Here is a 20,502-nt window from a genome sequence, read left to right on the forward strand (position 1 = left end):
GCATAGTTTCATTTCATTATGATGACTTAATAAGCTTTTTTAAAGTAGCAGCAATCCAAGTATCTTGTAAGAAAAAGTTTAATTTTAGTCTATGGGTGATTGAATTTTTCAGAAGCGTAGTAGTTCAGCCTTGATTTTTGTCAGTCAGTTAATTGCCATAATGATTTAGTCCCCCTTTCCCTTTTGTTTCTTCTCTGCTATGGTAAGTCCTCTCAGCCCATTTTGCCTGATAGCACTAAAGATCAACACCGGAAATAACTGCTTCTTCAGTGTAAGGAAATGGTTAGTCTATATTTAGGATGTGGCAGGTGTTTGTCTTTGTCAATTATTAGCCTTAATTATGACAGATGGTTAGAAAAGAGAGTAATTTTACAGCTTGGTATAAGGAAAATGTTAAGAGATAATTAGATTGTGTCTCCTTTTGAGGTCTACTTGGCCAATTCAGCAGAATAACAAGTAAAAGATGAAAGTTTTTTTCAAAGATGGAATTGTACCAAACAAGATAAAAGCATGGTTGGCATTTAGGTATTCCTCTTTAGATAGTCCATATGATATGCTTTGCTAATGTTCTCTTGCAAGATACTGGATTTTGGCTAAAATATGGGACAGCTAGAATTGGATCCGTGTAGGCAGAATGGATCTTAAAAGGACTCTAGGGGAAGGAAATTATCTCATTCTCTCTTAGAAATTAAAATCCAGTTTGTAAGCAGTAACCCTGGACTGTTCAAAAGAAGGAATGTATTTGGTCACTATGTGGTTTTATAACTTTATAAAGGACAAAATCATAAAAAACACCAACCCCTAACTAAAAATTTAAGCAAGTTTCTCATCCAGAAAAATGTATACATCCAGATATATGTCAGCAATATCTTTGACTCTGAATGCCACTGGAATGTCTAAATGATGCATTTCAGTGCCCCTACTAGACCTGAACCGTAAGTAGAGAAAGATAAAAAAGAAATGGAACCATATGGAGAAGTGTAAAAGAAAAGGGGAGATGGGCAGACGAAAAGTAGAGCTATTTTCATGGCACCCCTTTTAAGTTTTTCTAACTCCTTGTAAGAATACAAAATTCCCTGTTGCTAAGTTCTAAATTGAACAGATTATGACTGTTAATTCTCTTAAACAGAGTGAAATAATTTTAATTCTTGATCTTTTTTTTCCCTTAGGCACAGATAGGTAAAAAAAGAACATCTGGAAGATGGACCCACCGATACTATTCAGTCAACAAAAACGTTACCTGTAGAAATTGTGACAAATGTGGCCATTTGTCAAAAAACTGCCCCTTTCCACAAGTATGTGAAATATGTAATGTGTCTTTCCACATTGTTAAAATCAAAATCATAGGGTTCGAACCCTTATAATCTTACAATTCAAATGTTATATGTGTTAAATTTCATATTACATGTTTATGTAGGTTGCAGCCTAGAGTAGTAGTAAAGAACAATAAATCTACAGCCAGAATCAATTTCAGCATCCCATTAGTAGTTGTACAACCTTAGGCAAATCACTTCACCTTTTGTGCTTCTTTTTTCTTTTCTATAAAATGAGAAGATTGAATCAGATTGATTCCTGAGACTCATTTCACTTCTAAACCTTCTACTTTATGACACGACTTGTTTAATTGTGGGATAATTTTCATTGTTAGAAAATTATAATTTTAGGCATTTATAAATGTTTATGATGTAAATTATGTTAAACAGATACATCAATCTTTGAAATAACACAGAACTCTTAGACATTTCTTGACACTAGTAAGCCCTTAACAAATATTCCTTCCCTTACCAACTTCCTCTCCCAAATGATTGCCTTTCAAATATTTGAGATGGCTCTCTTGTTTCCTCTTTGTCTTTGCCTGGCAGAGCAGCCTCTTTCTGTATCTGTTGCTCCTATGACTTAGCTTCCAGATCCTCATCATCCTACTTTCCCTCTCAGACACATTCCACTTTGTCAGTGTCCTACAAGACAAGGCATAAGAAATAGATGCCAGATGATAGTACATGCAGACTAAGCCTTTTTGGCAACCACAGGATACAGATGGTTTTGTTAAAGCTCTGATTTCAGACATTTTGTTTGATTTTATAATTATGCTCAAGACCTTCATTGTGTTTCCAAATTGGAAATCACTTTTTATGGAATTATACTGAAAAAGAAAAAGTAGTATTCTATTTGAGACTAAAGTATTTTGCTAAAGAGATTTTCTGTTTGTCTGCCACATAGAAAGTCCGCTCCTGCTGCCTCTGCTCCGAGAGAGGACACCTCCAGTATGCCTGTCCGGCCCGCTTTTGCTTAGACTGTTTTTTGCCTATGTCTTCTACTCACAAATGTCTTGAAAGACCTTCCTGGAGAAAACGGTGTGACAGATGTGATATGATAGGCCACTATGCTGATGTGAGTATCCTGCATGTAACTAATTTGTCGGACTTTGGGGGCATTGTGCCAATCTGTAACCATCTGCCAGCCTACTTAAAAGCATGTTTACTATGCACTGTGTATAATGATAGTCATGTCCCTTTGGCCACTGATCATGTAAATCAGTGCTCTAATATCTCAGGATAGGGATCCTACTGAATGGGTTCATCAGGGGGCAGCATCAATAAATATTGTAAACCTGTGCTGGCTTCTTTGGCTTTATGTGCTTGCCAAAGTGAAGGTAGTAATTAAAGAGGTATGTAATAAATAACATGTAAAATTTGTGTACCTATTCATTCATAGTTAGATGAAAAAATATATATAAACACTTAACAGTTGTATACAAAGGTCTGTATGAAGCCTGCTTTTTTTTTTTTTTTTTTTCGGTACGCAGGCCTCTCACTGTTGTGGCCTCTCCCGTTGCGGGGCACAGGCTCCGGACACGCAGGCTCAGCAGCCATGGCTCACGGGCCTGGCTGCTCCGCGGCATGTGGGATCTTCCCAGACCGGGGCACGAACCTGAGTCCCCTGCATCGACAGGTGGACTCTCAACCACTGCGCCACCAGGGAAGCCCTGAAGCCTGCTTTGATGCTGCTTATTGGTGGCTCTTGGTGGTATAATATTCTCATGCAAGATGGACAAACCACCAAAACTTGAAATATGCTTATCTTAGATCTTTCTTTAGATTTAAGAAGACAGAAGTAACTTAGAAGACATTTCAGTTACTTGTAGCATGTTAAATTTTAGCACATTGTTATTTTAGACGTCATTTTGCATCATATTATAAATGTCTCTGGGATTTTAGTCAGAGTTTCAACCAGAAGGGCTTATAGAAGTCAGTATCTAAAAAAAAAAGTAAGAATTTTTTCCCTTTAATTTGTGTTTCCCAAAGACATGATACAAAGCACAAATATTTTTTAAATTTTCCTTATAATGAATTGTACCTAGAGCCTTTTGCTTAAAAATTAATATGACTTTCTGTTGGGATGAATTTCAGATTAAGACAAACTAGAATATGAATGTTTGGTGTATGTGTTTCTTGTGTAAATAATATTGATTGTAGTTTTTAAAGGATCTTTATAAACAAAAATAGGATCACTGTCCTATAAGTTAATTTTTTTTCCACTTAATTCTTTATGAATGTGTCTCTATCAGCTCATAAAGACTACCTTTCTCATGGCTAACTTTTATTCCATTTTTACCAATTTACCCAGCCATTTCTCTACCAATACATTTAGACTTATACTGTTACTCATTTTTTTTAAGCAAACATTGCTGCTGTAAACATCTTTTTATATATATATCTGCATACATGTAAGAGTATTTTGGTAAGTCATATTCTAAATGGAATTGTGTAATTAAAGGATATGTACGTTTATCTCTGGATAAATATTGTCAAATTGTTCTAAAAGCTTGCACCAGTGTATCCACTTGCTAGCAGTGTTTAAGAGTACTCTCAACCCTAGCTGTAATCAGTCTTTAAAATTTTTGGCCAATCAGATAAGGAGAAAATGATATCTTACTGTTTTAATTTATATTTCTTAGGCCCCTAGTGAGGTTGAATATGAGTCTTAAGACAAGGTATAGAGATAGAAGTTGTCATTTCATTCCAAAGTAGTTTAAACTTATATTTCACTATTTACTAAGTTTTAAAAATAGTAAATTCTAAGTTGTCTTAGTTTTATTCTGTTGTTCTCTGCATTGAGTTGTCAATTATAATTTCTTAGAAAGATTTTCTAGTTTGGACATTAGGTTTAAAAGCATAATTTTTAACTTCTTTCTTCCAAAGGACTCTTATAGGTATGGTCTAATTTGCGTGTGATAACAGAAGAGGCTCAGACATAATCATGAGCAGTTTTTTTGAAATAAGAAACTATAGTACAGAACAGTTAAGAATGGTTTGTAAAAGGTTATATAATTAGCTGTGAATTAAATCTATAGCTCATTCTGCTTAACTTCTTAATTTTGGCCTCTAATGTATGTTAAACTCTTTATTTAAAATGGCCTTGAGGATTAATAACCCCATTGAATATAAGTTTTTAAGATAAGGTTAGACTGTGGCTGACTTCAGAGAAGGCATCACCCTTTCCCCTAAATCCACCAAGACCTACCATTGGTTTTTTTTTTTTTTTTTTTTTAATTACATGATGAAAGTTCTGGACATGAATTGATCTTTTCTCAGCCTGCCCACCTGGTACAGAATTCCCTTGGAGCCCAATCCAACCTAGGCTCCACTGACTCCTGAAGAAGAAGCTTGAAGTCCTTCCACCATCCCAGAAGGTCTTCATGAGGATTCACTTGGGAGCAGTTTCATTCTGGCCCCTGGTTGCTGGGACTATTCAGCTATTCCCACACATGCTTTAAATCTGTCTTGAAACCTGGTCCTTCACAGAAAATATTGTTTCCCTTACAGCCTTCTCAAATGCTTGCTGCTCATTCTCTCTTGACCCACACACCTCTGAATTAGGTTGATTAGGATCAACCTCTTTCTCACCTGCCATGACTGCTTCTAAATCATTTCTCCTCCCTCTTTGTGTAGGTATCCTTGACTTATTTAAAGCTAAAACCCTCTGACAATACTGTTCTCCACCCTTCTTCGTCATTTTCATCTTCTCACCTACTGGGATTTATGAAGCCCTGGGTAACTATAGATGCCCTAACCTCTTATAAATTAAGGAGATCAAGAAACTTCCATTTTTGCTTTATACATCCCTATAGCCACACCAGAATCTCTCTAGTGCCAGAGTACCAGTTATATGTGCAAAGAGAATTAGTAATGAAAACTCATGAGTCATATTCACATTCTTGCTATAATGACTCCTGAACTCAGCTTGGAAAGCTCTTCATTTGTTAACTACTATGTAAAAGTATTTGGGTGAAGTTCCAGAGTTTGGCAGTGTAAAGGATAGACAGATGACTCAAGGCCTACTAAAGTCTACCTGGTTCACTGGTACCTTCCAAAAGAAGAGAATCTGAAGTATGTAAAGAATCCCAATTTTGAATCTACCACAGATTCTCTCCTCTTGCTGATAGCTTTTAAATAAACTGAGAATCTTAAACTGTCTATACACATTTATCTTGCACATACAGTCCCATTCTGTGAGCTATATCTGACATTCCCAAAATAATAATAGCTATAATTAGTTGAATATTTACAGTGTTTTAAGTACTATGCTAAGTTCATTACCTATTAGGGGGAGTGGGAGTGCTTTGTTCACTGCTGTATCCTCAGTGCTTAGTAGGTGCTCAGTAGATTTTTGTGATTGCACCAGAGTCGTTTATGTAATCCTCATTACCATCATATGAGATAGATACTATTTATTATTACTACCATTTTACAAAAGAGAAAACCAAGACATTGTAAGGTTAGGGTATGCCCAAGGTCTCAAAGTTAAAATGATGCTGTACTTCATGAATGTACATTGAGAAAGTTCACTTACTGACAGTCTAGACGTTGTCAGTTTAACTCCTTCTCAGAAGATCCTCTCGAGTTTCTGTCTTAAACCTGCAGATATTGTGGATCTAGTAAACAACTTTGATAATAAACTTATGATATTTAAAATATCAATACATTATAAAATAGATGAAGAAAAATATTTTCCAAATAAAAATAAATATAGTTTATTTAAAAAGTTCTCAGCTCTTTAAAGAATTTTTGAGGATCAACAAAGCATTGTAGACTGTTGATTTTCAGCCATAGAACCAAGTCTGTGATACCACAGAACTGTGCTTCTCACAAAAGACCATCTCAGCCTTGGCAGTCTCTATTGTTGAGATTGTTACCCTTTTACATTAAAGCATAATGACTGAGTTAATCAGCATCAGATATAATTGCAACCTGAACGTGAATTTTCTTCCTTTCTCCAGCAGTTTTTTCTCAAATTTCCTGCTCAGTCTTCTATCCCAATTCATACTAAATAACTCCTTTAACCATCATTTATAAGAATAAAATGCCATCTGTTTGTGGGGCGCTCAGCACTTGAGTCACTGCTTTAAGTCAGATTTTTAAATGTAGTGGGAGAAAATAATCCATAAGACATATTTCACTTGATTCCTTTCTTTAAATATTTGATTCTATAAAAAAGAATCTCTTAAATATCACTGTATACTAAAATATTTTTAGCAACTTGAAAGTTTATTTAAAAAATGAGAACTCAGTATAAGCTGTGTAGGCTTTCGCATAGACATTAGTGCCCAGTGAATGTCTCCTCAACAAATATATACATAAAACTGAAAACTAGTATTTTTTTAGTTTAATTTTGGTGATTTTTTTTGAAGTTTAGTTTAATCATGGGGATTTCCAGCACGAAATGCAGAGTACCTAGTACAAGTATCACTTCTTATCCTTTTCACAGTCTTATTGAGATATTACTGGCCAGAAATAAGACTGGCTGGAACACAATCGTTGAGCTGAATAATTAAGTTCTGCCTTTGTTCAAAAACATCTCCAGTGTTCCACCATCCAAATAAACTTTCTATATTTATCAAAAATTTGTTAGTTGCCTACTACATGCTAGGCAGTAATCCAAGTACTAAAGAGATAAAGATGAATAAGATATGGTCCCTGCCTTTGAGGAACTCAGAGTATAGTAAGAAAGGCAGATGTGTAAAAGAATGTAAAAAGTGATGTATTGGAGATGCATCAAGAATGGTGAAAATTAAATGAGAGAATATCAGAAGACTAAGCTTTGTGACTTGCAAATAATACATACCTGGAAAGTGTAGAAAATGACCTAGACCATAGGAGGGAGCCAAGTAACTCTGCCTATAATAACATGTCACCTATCTTTGGAAATATCAGCTGCAAAGTAATGCCATAGGAATTCTCAATCCAGGTAAGTGAGTTTTCCTGTAATCATATGGACTTGAGACATACACGAGGGTCAGTATTTTCTGAGCATTTGTTTGCTTGCCTACTTGCTCTTATGTTTGAAGACACGACAAAATAAGGAAGGAAATCGCTAGCCATTCCTGGACTGTTTTTCTTTCTAACTCTATATCTTTTCCTCTCATGGAAAGTCACTTTTCTTTTTTTTTTTAAATTAATGTTTATTGGAGTATAGTTGATTTACAATGTTGTGTTAGTTTCTGCTGTATAGCGAAGTGAATCAGTTATACATATATATACATATATCCACTCTTTTTTAGATTCTTTTCCCATATAGGTCATTAAAGAGTATTGAGTAGAGTTCCCTGTGCTATACAGTAGGTCCTTATTATCTATTTTATATATAGTAGTGTGTATATGTCAATCCCAATCTCCCAATTTATCCCCCCCTTCCCTCTTGGTAACCATAAGTTTGTTTTCTATATCTGTTACTCTATTTCTGTTTTGTAAATAAGTTCATTTGTACCATTTTTTTAGATTCCACATATAAGTGATATCATATGATATTTGTCTTCTGTGTCTGACTTCACTCTGTATGATAATCTCTGGGTCCATCCATGTCACTGCAAATGGCATTATTTCATTCTTTTTTTATGGCTAAGTAATATTCCATTGTATATATGTACCACATCCTCTTTAGCCATTCATCCGTCGATGGACATTTAGGTTGCTTCCATGTCCTGGCTATTGTAAATAGTGCTGCAGTGAATCCTTCCGAATTATGGTTTTCTCCGGATGTGTGCCCAGGAGTGGGATTGCTGGATCATATGGTAGCTCTATTTTTAGTTTTTTAAGGAGCCTCCATACTGTTCTCCATAGTGGCTGTACCAATTTACATTCCCACCAACAGTGTAGGAGGGTTCCCTTTTCTTCACACCCTCTCCAGCATTTATTGTTTGTAGATTTTTTGATGATGGCCATCCGACTGGTGTGAGGTGATACTTCATTGTAGTTTTGATTTGCATTTTTCTGATAATAAATGATATTGAGCATCTTTTCATGCGCCTCTTGGCCATCTGTATGTCTTCTTTGGAGAAATCTCTATTTAGCTCTTCTGCCCATTTTTTGATTGGGTTGGGGGTTTTTGGATATTGAGGTGCATGAACTGTTTGTATATTTTGGAGATTAATCCCTTGTCAGTCACTTCATTTGCAAATATTTTCTCCCATTCTGTGGGTTGTCTTTTCGGTTTTTTTATGGTTTCCTTTGGTGTGCAAGAGCTTTTAAGTTTAATTAGGTCCCATTTGTTTATTTTCATTACTCTAGGAGGTGGATCAAAAAAGATATTGCTGTGATTTTTTTTTTTTTTTTGCAGTACGCGGGCCTCTCACTGTTGTGGCCTCTCCCGTTGCGGAGCACAGGCTCCGGATGTGCAGGCTCAGCGGCCATGGCTCACGGGCCCAGCCGCTCCGCGGCATGTGGGATCTTCCCAGACCGGGGCACGAACCCTTGTCCCCTGCATTGGCAGGCAGACTCTCAACCACTGCGCCACCAGGGAAGCCCTCTTGCTGTGATTTATGTCAGAGAGTATTCTGCCTATGTTTTCGTCTAAGAGTTTTATAGTATCTGGTCTTACATTTAGGTCTTTAATCCATTTTGAGTGTATTTTTGTGTATGGTTTTAGAGAATGTTCTAATTTCATTCTTTTACATGTACCTGTCCAGTTTTCCCAGTGCCACTTATTGAAGACACTGTCTTTTCTCCATTGTATAGCCTTGCCTCCTTTGTCATAGGTTAGGTGACCATAGGTGCATGGGTTTATCTCTGGACTTTCTGTTCTGTTCCATTGATCTATATTTCTGTTTTTGTGCCAGTACCATACTGTTTTGATTACTGTAACTTTGTAGTATAGTCTGAAGTCAGGGTGCCTGACTCCTCCAGCTCCATTCTTCTTTCTCAAGATTGCTTTGGCTATTCAGGGTCTTTTGTGTTTCCATACAAATTGTAAAATTTTTTGTCCTAATCCTGTGAAAAATGGTATTGGTAATTTGATAGGGATTGCATTGAATCTGTAGATTACTCTAGGTAGTATAGTCATTTTGACAATATTGATTCTTCCAATCCAAGAACATGGTATATCTCTCCATCTCTTTGTGTCATCTCTTATTTCTTTCATCAGTATCTTATAGTTTTCTGAGTACCTATCTTTTCCCTCCTTAGGTAGGTTTATTCCTAGGTATTATATTCTTTTCGATGTGATAGTAAATATATCATAATTTAATACATTGTCTTAACCCTGGAAAGAATGATTCACAGTATAATTTGTAACCTAACCACTTCTCCTCATTTCTACCACTATCACCTTGGCACAAGCTATGAGCATCTACTGCCTGGATTATTCTAATAGCTTCCTAAACCATTTCCCTGCCTCCTTGGCCCTTTATAGTCTGTTTTCAGCAGCTGACTGGGTAGTCCTTTTTAAACATAACCCAGATTACATCAGTTCTCTGTCTAAAATCCTCAAATAAGACTTTGCATCTCCCTCAGAGTAAAAGCTAAAAGTCTTTACAGTCACCAACAAGGCCACATGTGGTCTGGCTTCTTGACAACATCTCCAGTATAGACATCCCTGTTGCCTACATCCCTGTTGCTTACTCCACCTGGTCTCCTTACTGCTGTTTGAAAAACCAAACATGTTTTCCCTCTACCTGCTGTTCCCTCTGCTGGGAGTACTCTGCCCCCAGTTATCCACAGTGACTCACTCCCTCATCTCTTTCATGTCTCTGTTCAAATGTCCCCTTCTTAGAGAGCCCTTCCCTAACCACCCTAGTTAAAACCTCCAGCATTCCCTGCCCTTCTTCCCTGCTTTGTTTTTCTCTATAACACTTATATCTTACATTCTATATATTTTTCTCTCCCCTCTAATTAGAATATAAGTTCCATGTCTGTTTTCAGACACATTCACTGCTGTATCTCCAGCTTCTAGAATAGTGCCTTACCCATGTAGGAGCTCAATGGGCTCCTAAATATATATGTATAATGGGATTATTGAATAAGCAAATGAATGAATTAGAGACCATAGACTTCACTTACCTACTCATGCTCTAGTCAAATGGTTCTGAAGGTTGTGCAATCCTGCACTTAAATGTATAGGCTTGGACATTCTCAGCTTGGCTCATTAAGAGGTAAACATCTCCGAATGATGTTTCAGATCAAGTTTCAACAGGCTTTCTAAAAGCTATAATATCTACAATATGTGTAAAATAAAATGAAGTTTCTAAGGCAAAGGAAATCCTTTTTCTATATTTCCCTTTCACTATCTTTAGTAATCCTAGTGTTTTAAAAAACATTTGCATTGCTCTCAGATGTTTTCTTCAGTGTCTCCTTTTTTTTTAAATTTTATTTATTTATTTATTTATTTATTTTTTGCGGTACGCTGGCCTCTCACTGCTGTGGCCTCTCCCATTGCGGGGCACAGGCTCCGGACGTGCAGGCCCAGCGGCCATGGCTCACGGGCCCAGCCACTCCACTGCATGTGGGATCCTCCCAGACCGGGGCACGAACCCACGTCCCCTGCATCGGCAGGCGGACTCTCAACCACTGCGCCACCAGGGATGCCCCAGTGTCTCCTTTTTAAACCAATATTACAGGTATTGATGCAGTCCTGTGTTTTTGGTCTGTCAACCCTCAGCTTTCATATGGAAAAATCTCATCTATCATTTTGTGATGGAGTATACTGTATCTTCTTCATTGGCTTGAAAGGACAAATTCGAGAAAAGAAAATATAAAACTCAGATTATGATAACCTTTTATAATTCAAAGAATCATAGACAAACTCATTTTCCTGCTGAAATTGATTGAAGTAAGGACAAACCACTGACTTACATTAGATCTCCTTAAGAAAATGAAAATGCTTAAATAAGAGTAGATGAGTAAAAAAATAAGTGTAGTAAATGTGCCCTCCCCCCCAAAAAAAAACTTTAAAAAGTTTCTCAAGGTACCACAAAATAATTTGGATAAAATCACAATGCTGAAGAAGGAAGGGAATAATTTTGAAAAAAAAGATTATCTCTGAAAAAACTAAAATATCAGAGGTATATCATTATAATAGATTGATATGAATATTCAGTTAAAAATATAGTTCAGGGCTTCCCTGGTGGCGCAGTGGTTGAGAGTCCGCCTGCCGATGCAGGGGACACGGGTTCGTGCCCCAGTGCGGGAGGATCCCACATGCCGCGGAGCGGCTGGGCCCGTGAGCCACGGCCGCTGGGCCTGCGCATCCGGAGCCTGTGCTCCGCAATGGGAGAGGCCACAACAGTGAGAGGCCCGCGTACTGCAAAAAAAAAAAAAAAAAAAAAAAAAAAAAATATATATATATATATATATATATATATATATATAGTTCTGCTGACACCTGAGCATTGAACCGACTTTTTAGAATAAGGAAGATCAGGTTAGATATACTTTGTTACTCTCACTTTTCACGACATTTCATTATTTAAAACATAATGTTGAAGGAAGAGGTCATGGCTGGGATTGATGGGTTTGCTTAATAGAAAAATAATTGTTGAATAGGCTTATAAGATACTTATTTACCTGGGAGACCAGAATACGCCCCCAAGGAAGTTAAGTGTAGACTTCTATGTTAGAGGTCTCATTCTCTTGATGGGTGCTTGCAAAACTCATGATGTTAGTGAAAATTCATATGTGTTCATTGTTCAGGGTGTAAGTCCCAGAATTAGTCATTAATAATTCATTGGAACTGTTCCCAAACTACCTAATAAATGAATATCTGAAACTTTTCGTGGTTAAAAATATGTTTAACCTTATGGAAATAACCTTAGCAGGGAAAAAGTTCTACATTTTTAACTGATGGTGTGTAATTTAGTACAAAGTGTGAAGAAGAGACCAGTCTTTACTTTGAAATTCAACTGAACAGTATCCTTTCTAGTCATCTCTGACTAACCTGATGAATTCCGCCAGCCTCCCCAAGTTTCCCTGTAGCACATGCCTCATGGCCTAGTATTAGTCACTTTCAGTAGAACTAGCAGATGGAGAGCAGGTTTACGTTTTCTTTATAGAAGCTTTAAGAATAAGTTTGTAGAGGATAGAGATGGTTCCCTTTCCAGACCCCTAACTTACACCAAAAGAGGAGAAAGATTGTCCCTGAACAGTCTTTAGAACAAGCAGCTCTAAAAATGAAGGGATAAATAAACTTTAGTATTTTATTGAGAATTTTATTTGGCTTAGGAATGAACCTAATCTTCAGTGCAATCACATTGGGAAGACATGAGTTTTTGATAAATAGAGCAGCAGGCCACTGGGAATTTTGTTAAATTTCTGACTCATTCTATCATTATATTCCTCACCTTGGACTTAAATTTAACCTTTAAATCCAATAATAAGGACAAATTCTGGGACATAGTTATCTAAGTTATGAATTTGGAGAGTGAAATTAAGGAAGTCAGATCTTCATTAACACCTGGAAGGCTGAAAGTGTTGTTTACTACGCATTACAGGCTAAGGTCAACTCCCATACATAAATAAATAAATATAAATAAATAAATATATATATATATATATATATATATATATATATATATATTTAAAAATCCCATACAGCTTTTTTTTTTTTTTTTTTTTTCTTTTTGCGGTATGCGGGCCTCTCACTGTTGTGGCCTCTCCCGTTGCGGAGCACAGGCTCCGGACGCGCAGGCCCAGAGGCCATGGCTCACGGGCCCAGCCGCTCCGCGGCATATGGGATCCTCCCAGACCGGGGCACGAACCCGTATCCCCTGCATCGGCAGGCGGACTCTCAACCACTGCGCCACCAGGGAGGCCCCCATACAGCTTTTTGATTGGGTTCTGATCATCTCCCTCAAATAGTACATAGTGAAGGAAAATACAGCAACTGGAAAAGATTTTCAGCCTCTAAAAATATTCAGTCTTAATTATGGACATCTATCTTTGTTAGCTTATTCATCTTTAAAAAGACAGCACTCTTTTGATCCATGAACATGGATGTCTACATTTGTTTGTGTCTTCTTATTTCTTTCAGCAAAGTCTTATTGTTTTCATTGTACAGATCTTTCACTTCCTTGGCTAAATTTATCCCTAAGTATTTTGTTGTTTTTGATGCTATTATGAATGAGATAGTTTTCTTTATTTCTTGTTTTGATGCTTCATCATTAGTCTAAAGGAATGCTACTGTTTTATGTAAGTTGATTTTGTAACCTGCCACTTTACTGAAATCATTGATTAGTTCCAAGAGTTTTTGATTAACTGTTTGGGATTTTCTTTATATAAGATCATATTGTCAGCAAATAGTGACAGGTTTACTTCTTTCTTCCCAATTTGGATGCCTTTTATTTCTGTCTTGACTAATTGCTAGGACTTGCAGTACAGTCGGCCCTCCGTATCCACGGGTTTCACATCCTTGGATACAAAGGGCCAGCTGTATTCATTGAACTATACCATTTTATACAAGGGACTTGAGCATCCAAGGATGCCAAGGATTTTAGCATCCGCAGGAGGTCCTGGAACCAATCCCCCACAGATTCAAGGGGACAACTATTACAGTGAATAGGAGTGGTGAGAGTGGGCAACTTTGTCTTGTAGCTGATCTCAGAAGAAACCCTTTCAGTTTTTCTTCATTGATTATAATGTTAGCAGTGGGTTTATTGTATATAGCCTTTATTATGTTGAGGTATGTAATGAATTACACTTACTAATTTGCGTATGTTGAAACATTCTTGTATCCACGTATAAATCACACTTGGCCATGGTATACAATCCTTTTAATTGTTCTTTTTTTAAAATTATTTATTTATTTATGTTTTTATGTATGTATTTATTTATTTATTTTGGGCTGCATTGGTTCTTTGTTGCTGCATGTGGGCTTTTCTCTAGTTGCAGTGCGCGGGCTTCTCATTGCGGTGGCTTCTTTTGTTGCGGAGCACGGGCTCTAGGCATGCGGACGTCGGTAGTTGTGACTCGCGGGCTCTAGAGTGCAGGCTCAGTAGTTGTGGTGCATGGGCTTAGTTGCTCTGCGGCATGTGGGATCTTCCTGGACCAGGGCTCGAACCTGTGTCCCCTGCATTGGCAGACGGATTCTTAACCACTGTGCCACCAGGGAAGTCCTGGTTTGCTAATATTTTAAGATAACACCTCACAACTGTTAGACTGGCTATCAAGAAGACAAGTGCTTGTGAGGATGTGGTGAAAAGGGAACCCCTTACACACTGTTGGTGGGAATGTAAATTAATCCAACCACTATGGAAAACAGTACAGAGATTACTCGAAAAATTAAAAATAGATCTACCATATGATCCAGCAGTTCCCACTTCTGAGTATATACCCAAAAGAAATGAAATCAGGGTTTTGAAAAGATAGCACACCTATGTTTATTGCAGAACTATTCACAATAGCCAAGATATGGAAACAACTCAAATGCTCATCAGTGGATGAATGGATAAAAAAGATGTAATATATATATCCAATGGGATATTATTCAGCCATGAGATAGAAAGATATCCTGCCATTTGTGACAACATGGATGTACCTTGAGCACATTATGCTAAGCAAGACAAGTCAGACAAAGATAAGTACTGTATGATATCACTTAAATGTGGAATCTAAAAAAAAAAAAAATTTAAACCTGTAAAAACAAACAGTAAAATGGTAGCTACTGTGAGATTGGAGTGAGGGGATAATATTGATGGTGTTTGAGGGTACAAACTTGTAACTAGCAGTAAGTAAAACACAATATAATGAATATAGTCTATAATACTGTACTATAATGATGTAATATGATAAATATTGCTTCCTTGACAATCATAGTACAGTATATAAATCTATCAAAGTAACACAGCCCAGCCATACACCTTAAATTTACAAATTATAACATGTAAATTGCCTTACCTGGTTTAGGGATGCTTATACAGAACTCTTATCTTGGTACATTTATAAAAATCTGGGACAATATGAATGGTCTTTTAATGGAGTAGATGATTTTCAGTGTAATAAAACATCCCGACTTTGCAGATCCCTCTATAATTATAATTCCTTCCCTGTTCCTCACAAACAAGCCAGACATCTGATTGAGAAAACTAAAACTTGATCACATCTAAACTTTTCCATGAATAAGTTGATCAGAGACCTGTGCAGTCCTTGGCAGATACCACCTCAGTTCCCAATACTGGCGAGGTCCACATAAGCCTCCTTTTTTTCCTTTTTTTTTTTTTTTTTTTTTTTTCCCTTTCTTTTGCGGTACGCAGGCCTCTCACTGCTGTGGCCTCTCCCGCTGCGGAGCACAGGCTCCGGACGCGCAGGCCCAGCGGCCATGGCCCACAGGCCCAGCCGCTCCGCGGCACGTGGGATCCTCCCGGACCGGAGCACGAACCCACGTCCCCTGCATCGGCAGGCAGACTCCCAACCACTGCACCACCAGGGAAGCCCCTTTCCTTTTTGTTTTCGTATTCTTTTTCTTTTTTTCTTTTTTTTTTTTTAATGAAGCAATAAAAAATAGTTACAGGCATATGTGAAGAAATGGTAGAGTAAAAATGGAATCAGAGATAATTCCAAATGAGATAAACTCACTACAGGAAATAGGAAACTGAGAAAATCCTAATTCATTCTTCACAGTGTGGATAGAGAAGCAATCCAAAGCAAAATGATCAAAGGAAATCCTGATCAAAAGAGCACACATTCAGTATGAGGGAGAAAAAAGACCTACATCTAGACGTATCCTAGTGAAATTTCTGGATATCAAACAAACAAAAATCATGCAAACAAAAAATCATGCAAACAAAAATATACATTACACATACACATACACACAATCAAATTTTCATCAAACTTCTCCTGTGCAATACTAAATTCCAGAAGGCAGCGGAGAAATCTCTGGAGGCTAGAGCATTCAAAGAAAAATAGATGACACAGCCAAGCTGTTGTGCATTTGTAAATTTATTGGAAAAGTCAGAGAATAAAATTAGCATCAATGAACAGTGAAATCAAGAAAGCATACAGTACGTGTCTGAATACTTCCTCTTAATCTGCTTTTAAACTTAATACTAATTTTAGAAAAAAATTCTTTAAAAAATTTAAAATCTATAATAGTGTGGATCATAGATAATTCCAATAAAATAAAAGTTTGTTTCAACTAAAAGAAGAAAAAATAGGCCATGTAACTTTTAGGTTACTAATTTAAAATAAGGCAAAGGATGGGCTTCCCTGGTGGTGCAGTGGTTTAGAGTCCTCCTGCCGATGCAGGGGACGCAGGTTCGTGCCCCGGTCCGGGAAGATCGCACATGCCGTGGAGTGGCTGGGCCCGTGAGCCATGGCCGCTGAGCCTGCGCATCCGGAGCCTGTGCTTCACAACAGGAGAGGCCACAACAGTGAGAGGCCCGCGTACCGCAAAAGAAAAAAATAATAATAATAAAATAAGGCAAAGGAAACTTAATATAGCAAACAATAGGGGAAATTGGAAGCAATAAGAATGTATAAAAAACAAAAAGGATGAGAACAAAAATAGGACCAAATATATCAATTATCACAATAAATAAATATTAAATGCTCCTACTAGAAAACAAAGACACCAGTATCAGAAACCATAAAAGAAATAGAGGATAGATTTAAGAGAATAGATTTAACTTTTTTAAAAAGAAGTTTATCCAAAGAGACCTTTAATGAAGTTAAATGACAAACCACAGCTTGAAAATGATTTTTATAAAATATGTGATGGGATAATTACCTATAATATATAAAATGCTCTTACAAATTAGTAGGAAGAAAAAAATGTCTCAATAATAATGATATTCAGTGTTAGGTTGTGCTGGGAAAGTACCTTTGAATAACCTTTCTGGAGTTTAAGTGATATATGTTTGCAAAGGTATAGCTACAAGAATGTTCACCTCAGAGTTGTTTATAATAATGAAAATTAGAAGCAACTCAAATATTTAACTTCAGGGCCAACTTAAGTGACTTAACAGTATGTCCCATATAATGGAATAACCTTAGGCATTTAAAATATGATGTGGAAATGAGTATTGAAATATAAAGAAGTTACTAGTATATTAAATGAAATGCGTAAATTTCAAAAGTTATGAAATATCCTATTTCTATATAAATATACATATTTATGTGTATATAGATTTGCATAGAAAAAGTTTGAAATGAAGTATTCCAAACTGCTTACTATAGTTATGTCAAGAATTATAAAGGTTTTTAAATTTTCTATTGATCTTTATTTTCTGTTTTTGTAATGAGCATATATTCATTTTATAACTTTTTACCTTGAAATTTAATGTGCATTTTTCTATTGCTGCTTATAAACCTTTTAGGAATAGTGTGGTATGCAATCTAAGCCTATATTCATTCTTTTTTTTCTTTAATAATAAATTGACTTTTTTTCTTTTGATGTTCAATTTATGAATATGTATAGATTTATGTAAACACCATCACAACCAGGATACAGAAGAGTTTTACCACCCTGAAAAACTCCCTCATGCTTTATAGTCACTCTCCCCTCATCCTTAACTTCTAGCAACCGTTAATCTGTTCTCTATTACTATAGTTTTGTCCTTTCAAGAATGCCATGTAAATGGAATCATACCGTTGTAAACTTTTGAGACCAGCTTCTTTCACGTAATATTTTGAAGACTCATATGAGTTGTTGTATGTATCAGTAGTTTGTTCCTTTGTAGTATTCCATTTTATGGATGTACTACAGTTTGTTTATCCATTGAGGCACATTTGGGTTATGTATAGCTTTTGACTATTACAAATAAAGCTGCTATGAATATTTGTATACAGTCTTTGTGTGAACATAGTTTTCATTCCTCTGGAGTAAGTTTCCAGGTGGAGATTACAGATCCTATGATAACTGTATGTTTAACTTTATAAGAAACAGCCATATTGTTTTCCAGAGTATGCATACCATTTTGCATTCCCATCAGCAAAATGAGACTCTCAGGAAGTTGAGAGTTCTAACTGCTCTGTATCTTCACCAGCATTTGTTATTGTCAGCGTTTTTTATTTTGCCCATTTTAATGGTTGTGTAGTACCTATCTCTTTGTGATTTTAGTTTGCATTTGCCTAATGGCTAACAATATTGAATATCCTTTTATATGTTTATTTGCCATCCTTATATCCTCTTTGGTAAAGTGTCCAGATACTTTCCTTTTAATTAGAGTGTCTGTTTCTGATTGTTGGGTTTTGAGTTTCTTCTTCAATATTTAGGATATGTCTTTCATTGGATATGTGATTTCCATAAATTTTCTCCCAGTCTATTGCTTGTCTTTTTATTACTCTCTTGACAGTTTGGTTTTTGTGTGTTTGTTTGTTTGTTTGGCAGAGCAGAAGTTTTTAAGTTTTGTGAAATCCAATATCAGTTTTTTCTTATATGGATCAGGCTTTTGGGGCCGTTTCCAAGAACTTGGTACCCAACTGCAATTAGCAAAGATTTTCTCCTGTGTATTCTTTCAAACAGTTCCATGTTTTATATTCAGATCTATGATCCATTTTGAGTTCATGTTTGCATAAAGTATGAGGTTTAGATCAAGGTTAATTTTTTTACCCGTGGGTGATCAATTGTTTGCTATTTGTTGAAAAGACTATTATTTCTCCGTTGAATTGCATTTGTATCTTTTTCAAAGATTAAATGACCACATTTGTGTGAATTGATTTCTGGACTCTCTGTTCTGTTGCACTGATTTAGGTACCTGTCCCATCACCAGTACCATACTGTCTTGATTTCTGTAGCTTTATAGTAAGTGTTAAAATCAGGTAGTTTGATTTCTTAAACTTTGCTCTTCTTTTATGAAATTACTGTAGCTATTCTAGTTATTTTCCCTTTCCATTTAAGTTTTACAATGAGTTGTCTATACCTACAAAAAATCTTGATGGGACTTGGATTGATATTGTGTTCAGTCTGTGTAGATCACTGTGAGGAGAATTGACTCCACTATTTTGAGTCTTCCAATCCATGAACATCATAGTATACCTCTCCATTTATTTAGATCTTCTGTAGTTTCTCTTGTCAGAGTTTTGTAGTTTTCAGTATATACAAATCCCCTCATATTTAGGTTTATACCTAAGTATTTTCATTTTCTTGTAAATGGTATTGTTTCTTAAATTTTGGTTTCAATTGTTTATTGCTTGTATATAGAAAAAAGTTTGGAGTGAAATATTCTGAAATGTTTGCAATTATCTCAGATGGTAATTATCTCAGGTGGCTTTTGTATTTTCTATTCATATAATGAATATGTATTACTTTTATAATATTTAATGTTATTTTTTAAAAAAAAGCTTCTAGGGGTAAAATTAGTACAGTCTCAGCACAACTTTGGACCTAAAGGTGATTACTCATATACCTGACATTATCCTGGATGCTATAAGATTCTTGGGAGAAGATGAAAAGAAAATTTTCCCAGGAGAATTCTGTGAGAATCAGAGAACTAGAACTGAATGATAGGGCATGATTATAAATAAAAGGAGTATAATGTAGTTGGCTAAGATGAATTAGGATTATTTTCAGTGATTTGAACCAGTTTGCTCTTCTATGTATCTGTTGTTTGTGATGGACTTTGTATAATTGGTTTATGAAGAAAGTCTAAATTTTCATTTTAAAATTATTTTACCTTTAGTTTATCACTTATTAATCTGGTTTAAAACTTCTGGTGCCTGCTAGTGAGCTTAAGAAACAGGGTGGTGTAGCACCTTTGAGAACTAGTTTACAGTTACTCAGAACATAAGTATGGATACCAAAGGAGCAATGAAATCAGCTCCTAGCAGTTATAATTAAAGGGTGTCATCAGCATAGTTTTGTTTTTCAGGGGATGTTTTGTTTGCTTGTTTAAAAATGGGAGATCTGAGTGTGCTGAAAGTTATAGAAAGAGGGAGTTAAGATGCCAGAGAGCAGGAAATAAGACCTCTCTCTTGACCTGTGTACATGGATTATATACTCACTACTAAAGTGGCCAGATAAGTTATCAAAATTATAGGGATCTATCCCTCCAAAGTTTCTCCTTTCTGCTACCCACTTTCCCAGTCTTCAGGTGATAGATCTCTGGTTCTATAAGAAAGAAAGGCAAGAGGGAAAGGCTAGTAAGGAAGCTGGGGTTGTTATTATTGTTTAAACATTGTTGAAAAAAAGAATCAAGTAAGCTTGAGCGAACTGAAGAAGGGTATATCAGCTTTGAGAATGATGTGGAGTACTTTTGTTTTTTACCAGTGATCAAAATATTTTAAGATTTTTTTAAGT

The 20,502-nt window shown here is 36.1% G+C and overlaps 1 protein-coding gene across 3 annotated transcripts in view; it reads left to right on the forward strand.

The window, feature by feature from the left end:
* Nucleotides 1–20,502, forward strand: part of ZCCHC7 (zinc finger CCHC-type containing 7) — a 243,653-nt gene that overhangs the window by 185,562 nt on the left and 37,589 nt on the right. For all 3 annotated transcript variants that reach the window (XM_081236168.1, XM_081236167.1, XM_081236169.1), the window contains exons 4-5: nucleotides 1,170–1,295; nucleotides 2,221–2,391. In XM_081236168.1, coding sequence (XP_081092294.1) covers nucleotides 1,170–1,295; nucleotides 2,221–2,391 — 297 coding nt within the window. The remainder of the gene's footprint in view (nucleotides 1–1,169; nucleotides 1,296–2,220; nucleotides 2,392–20,502) is intronic.

The sequence above is a fragment of the Mesoplodon bidens genome (genome assembly GCF_964165515.1).
Source record: "Mesoplodon bidens genome assembly, chromosome: 6".
Lineage (NCBI taxonomy): Eukaryota > Metazoa > Chordata > Mammalia > Artiodactyla > Ziphiidae > Mesoplodon > Mesoplodon bidens.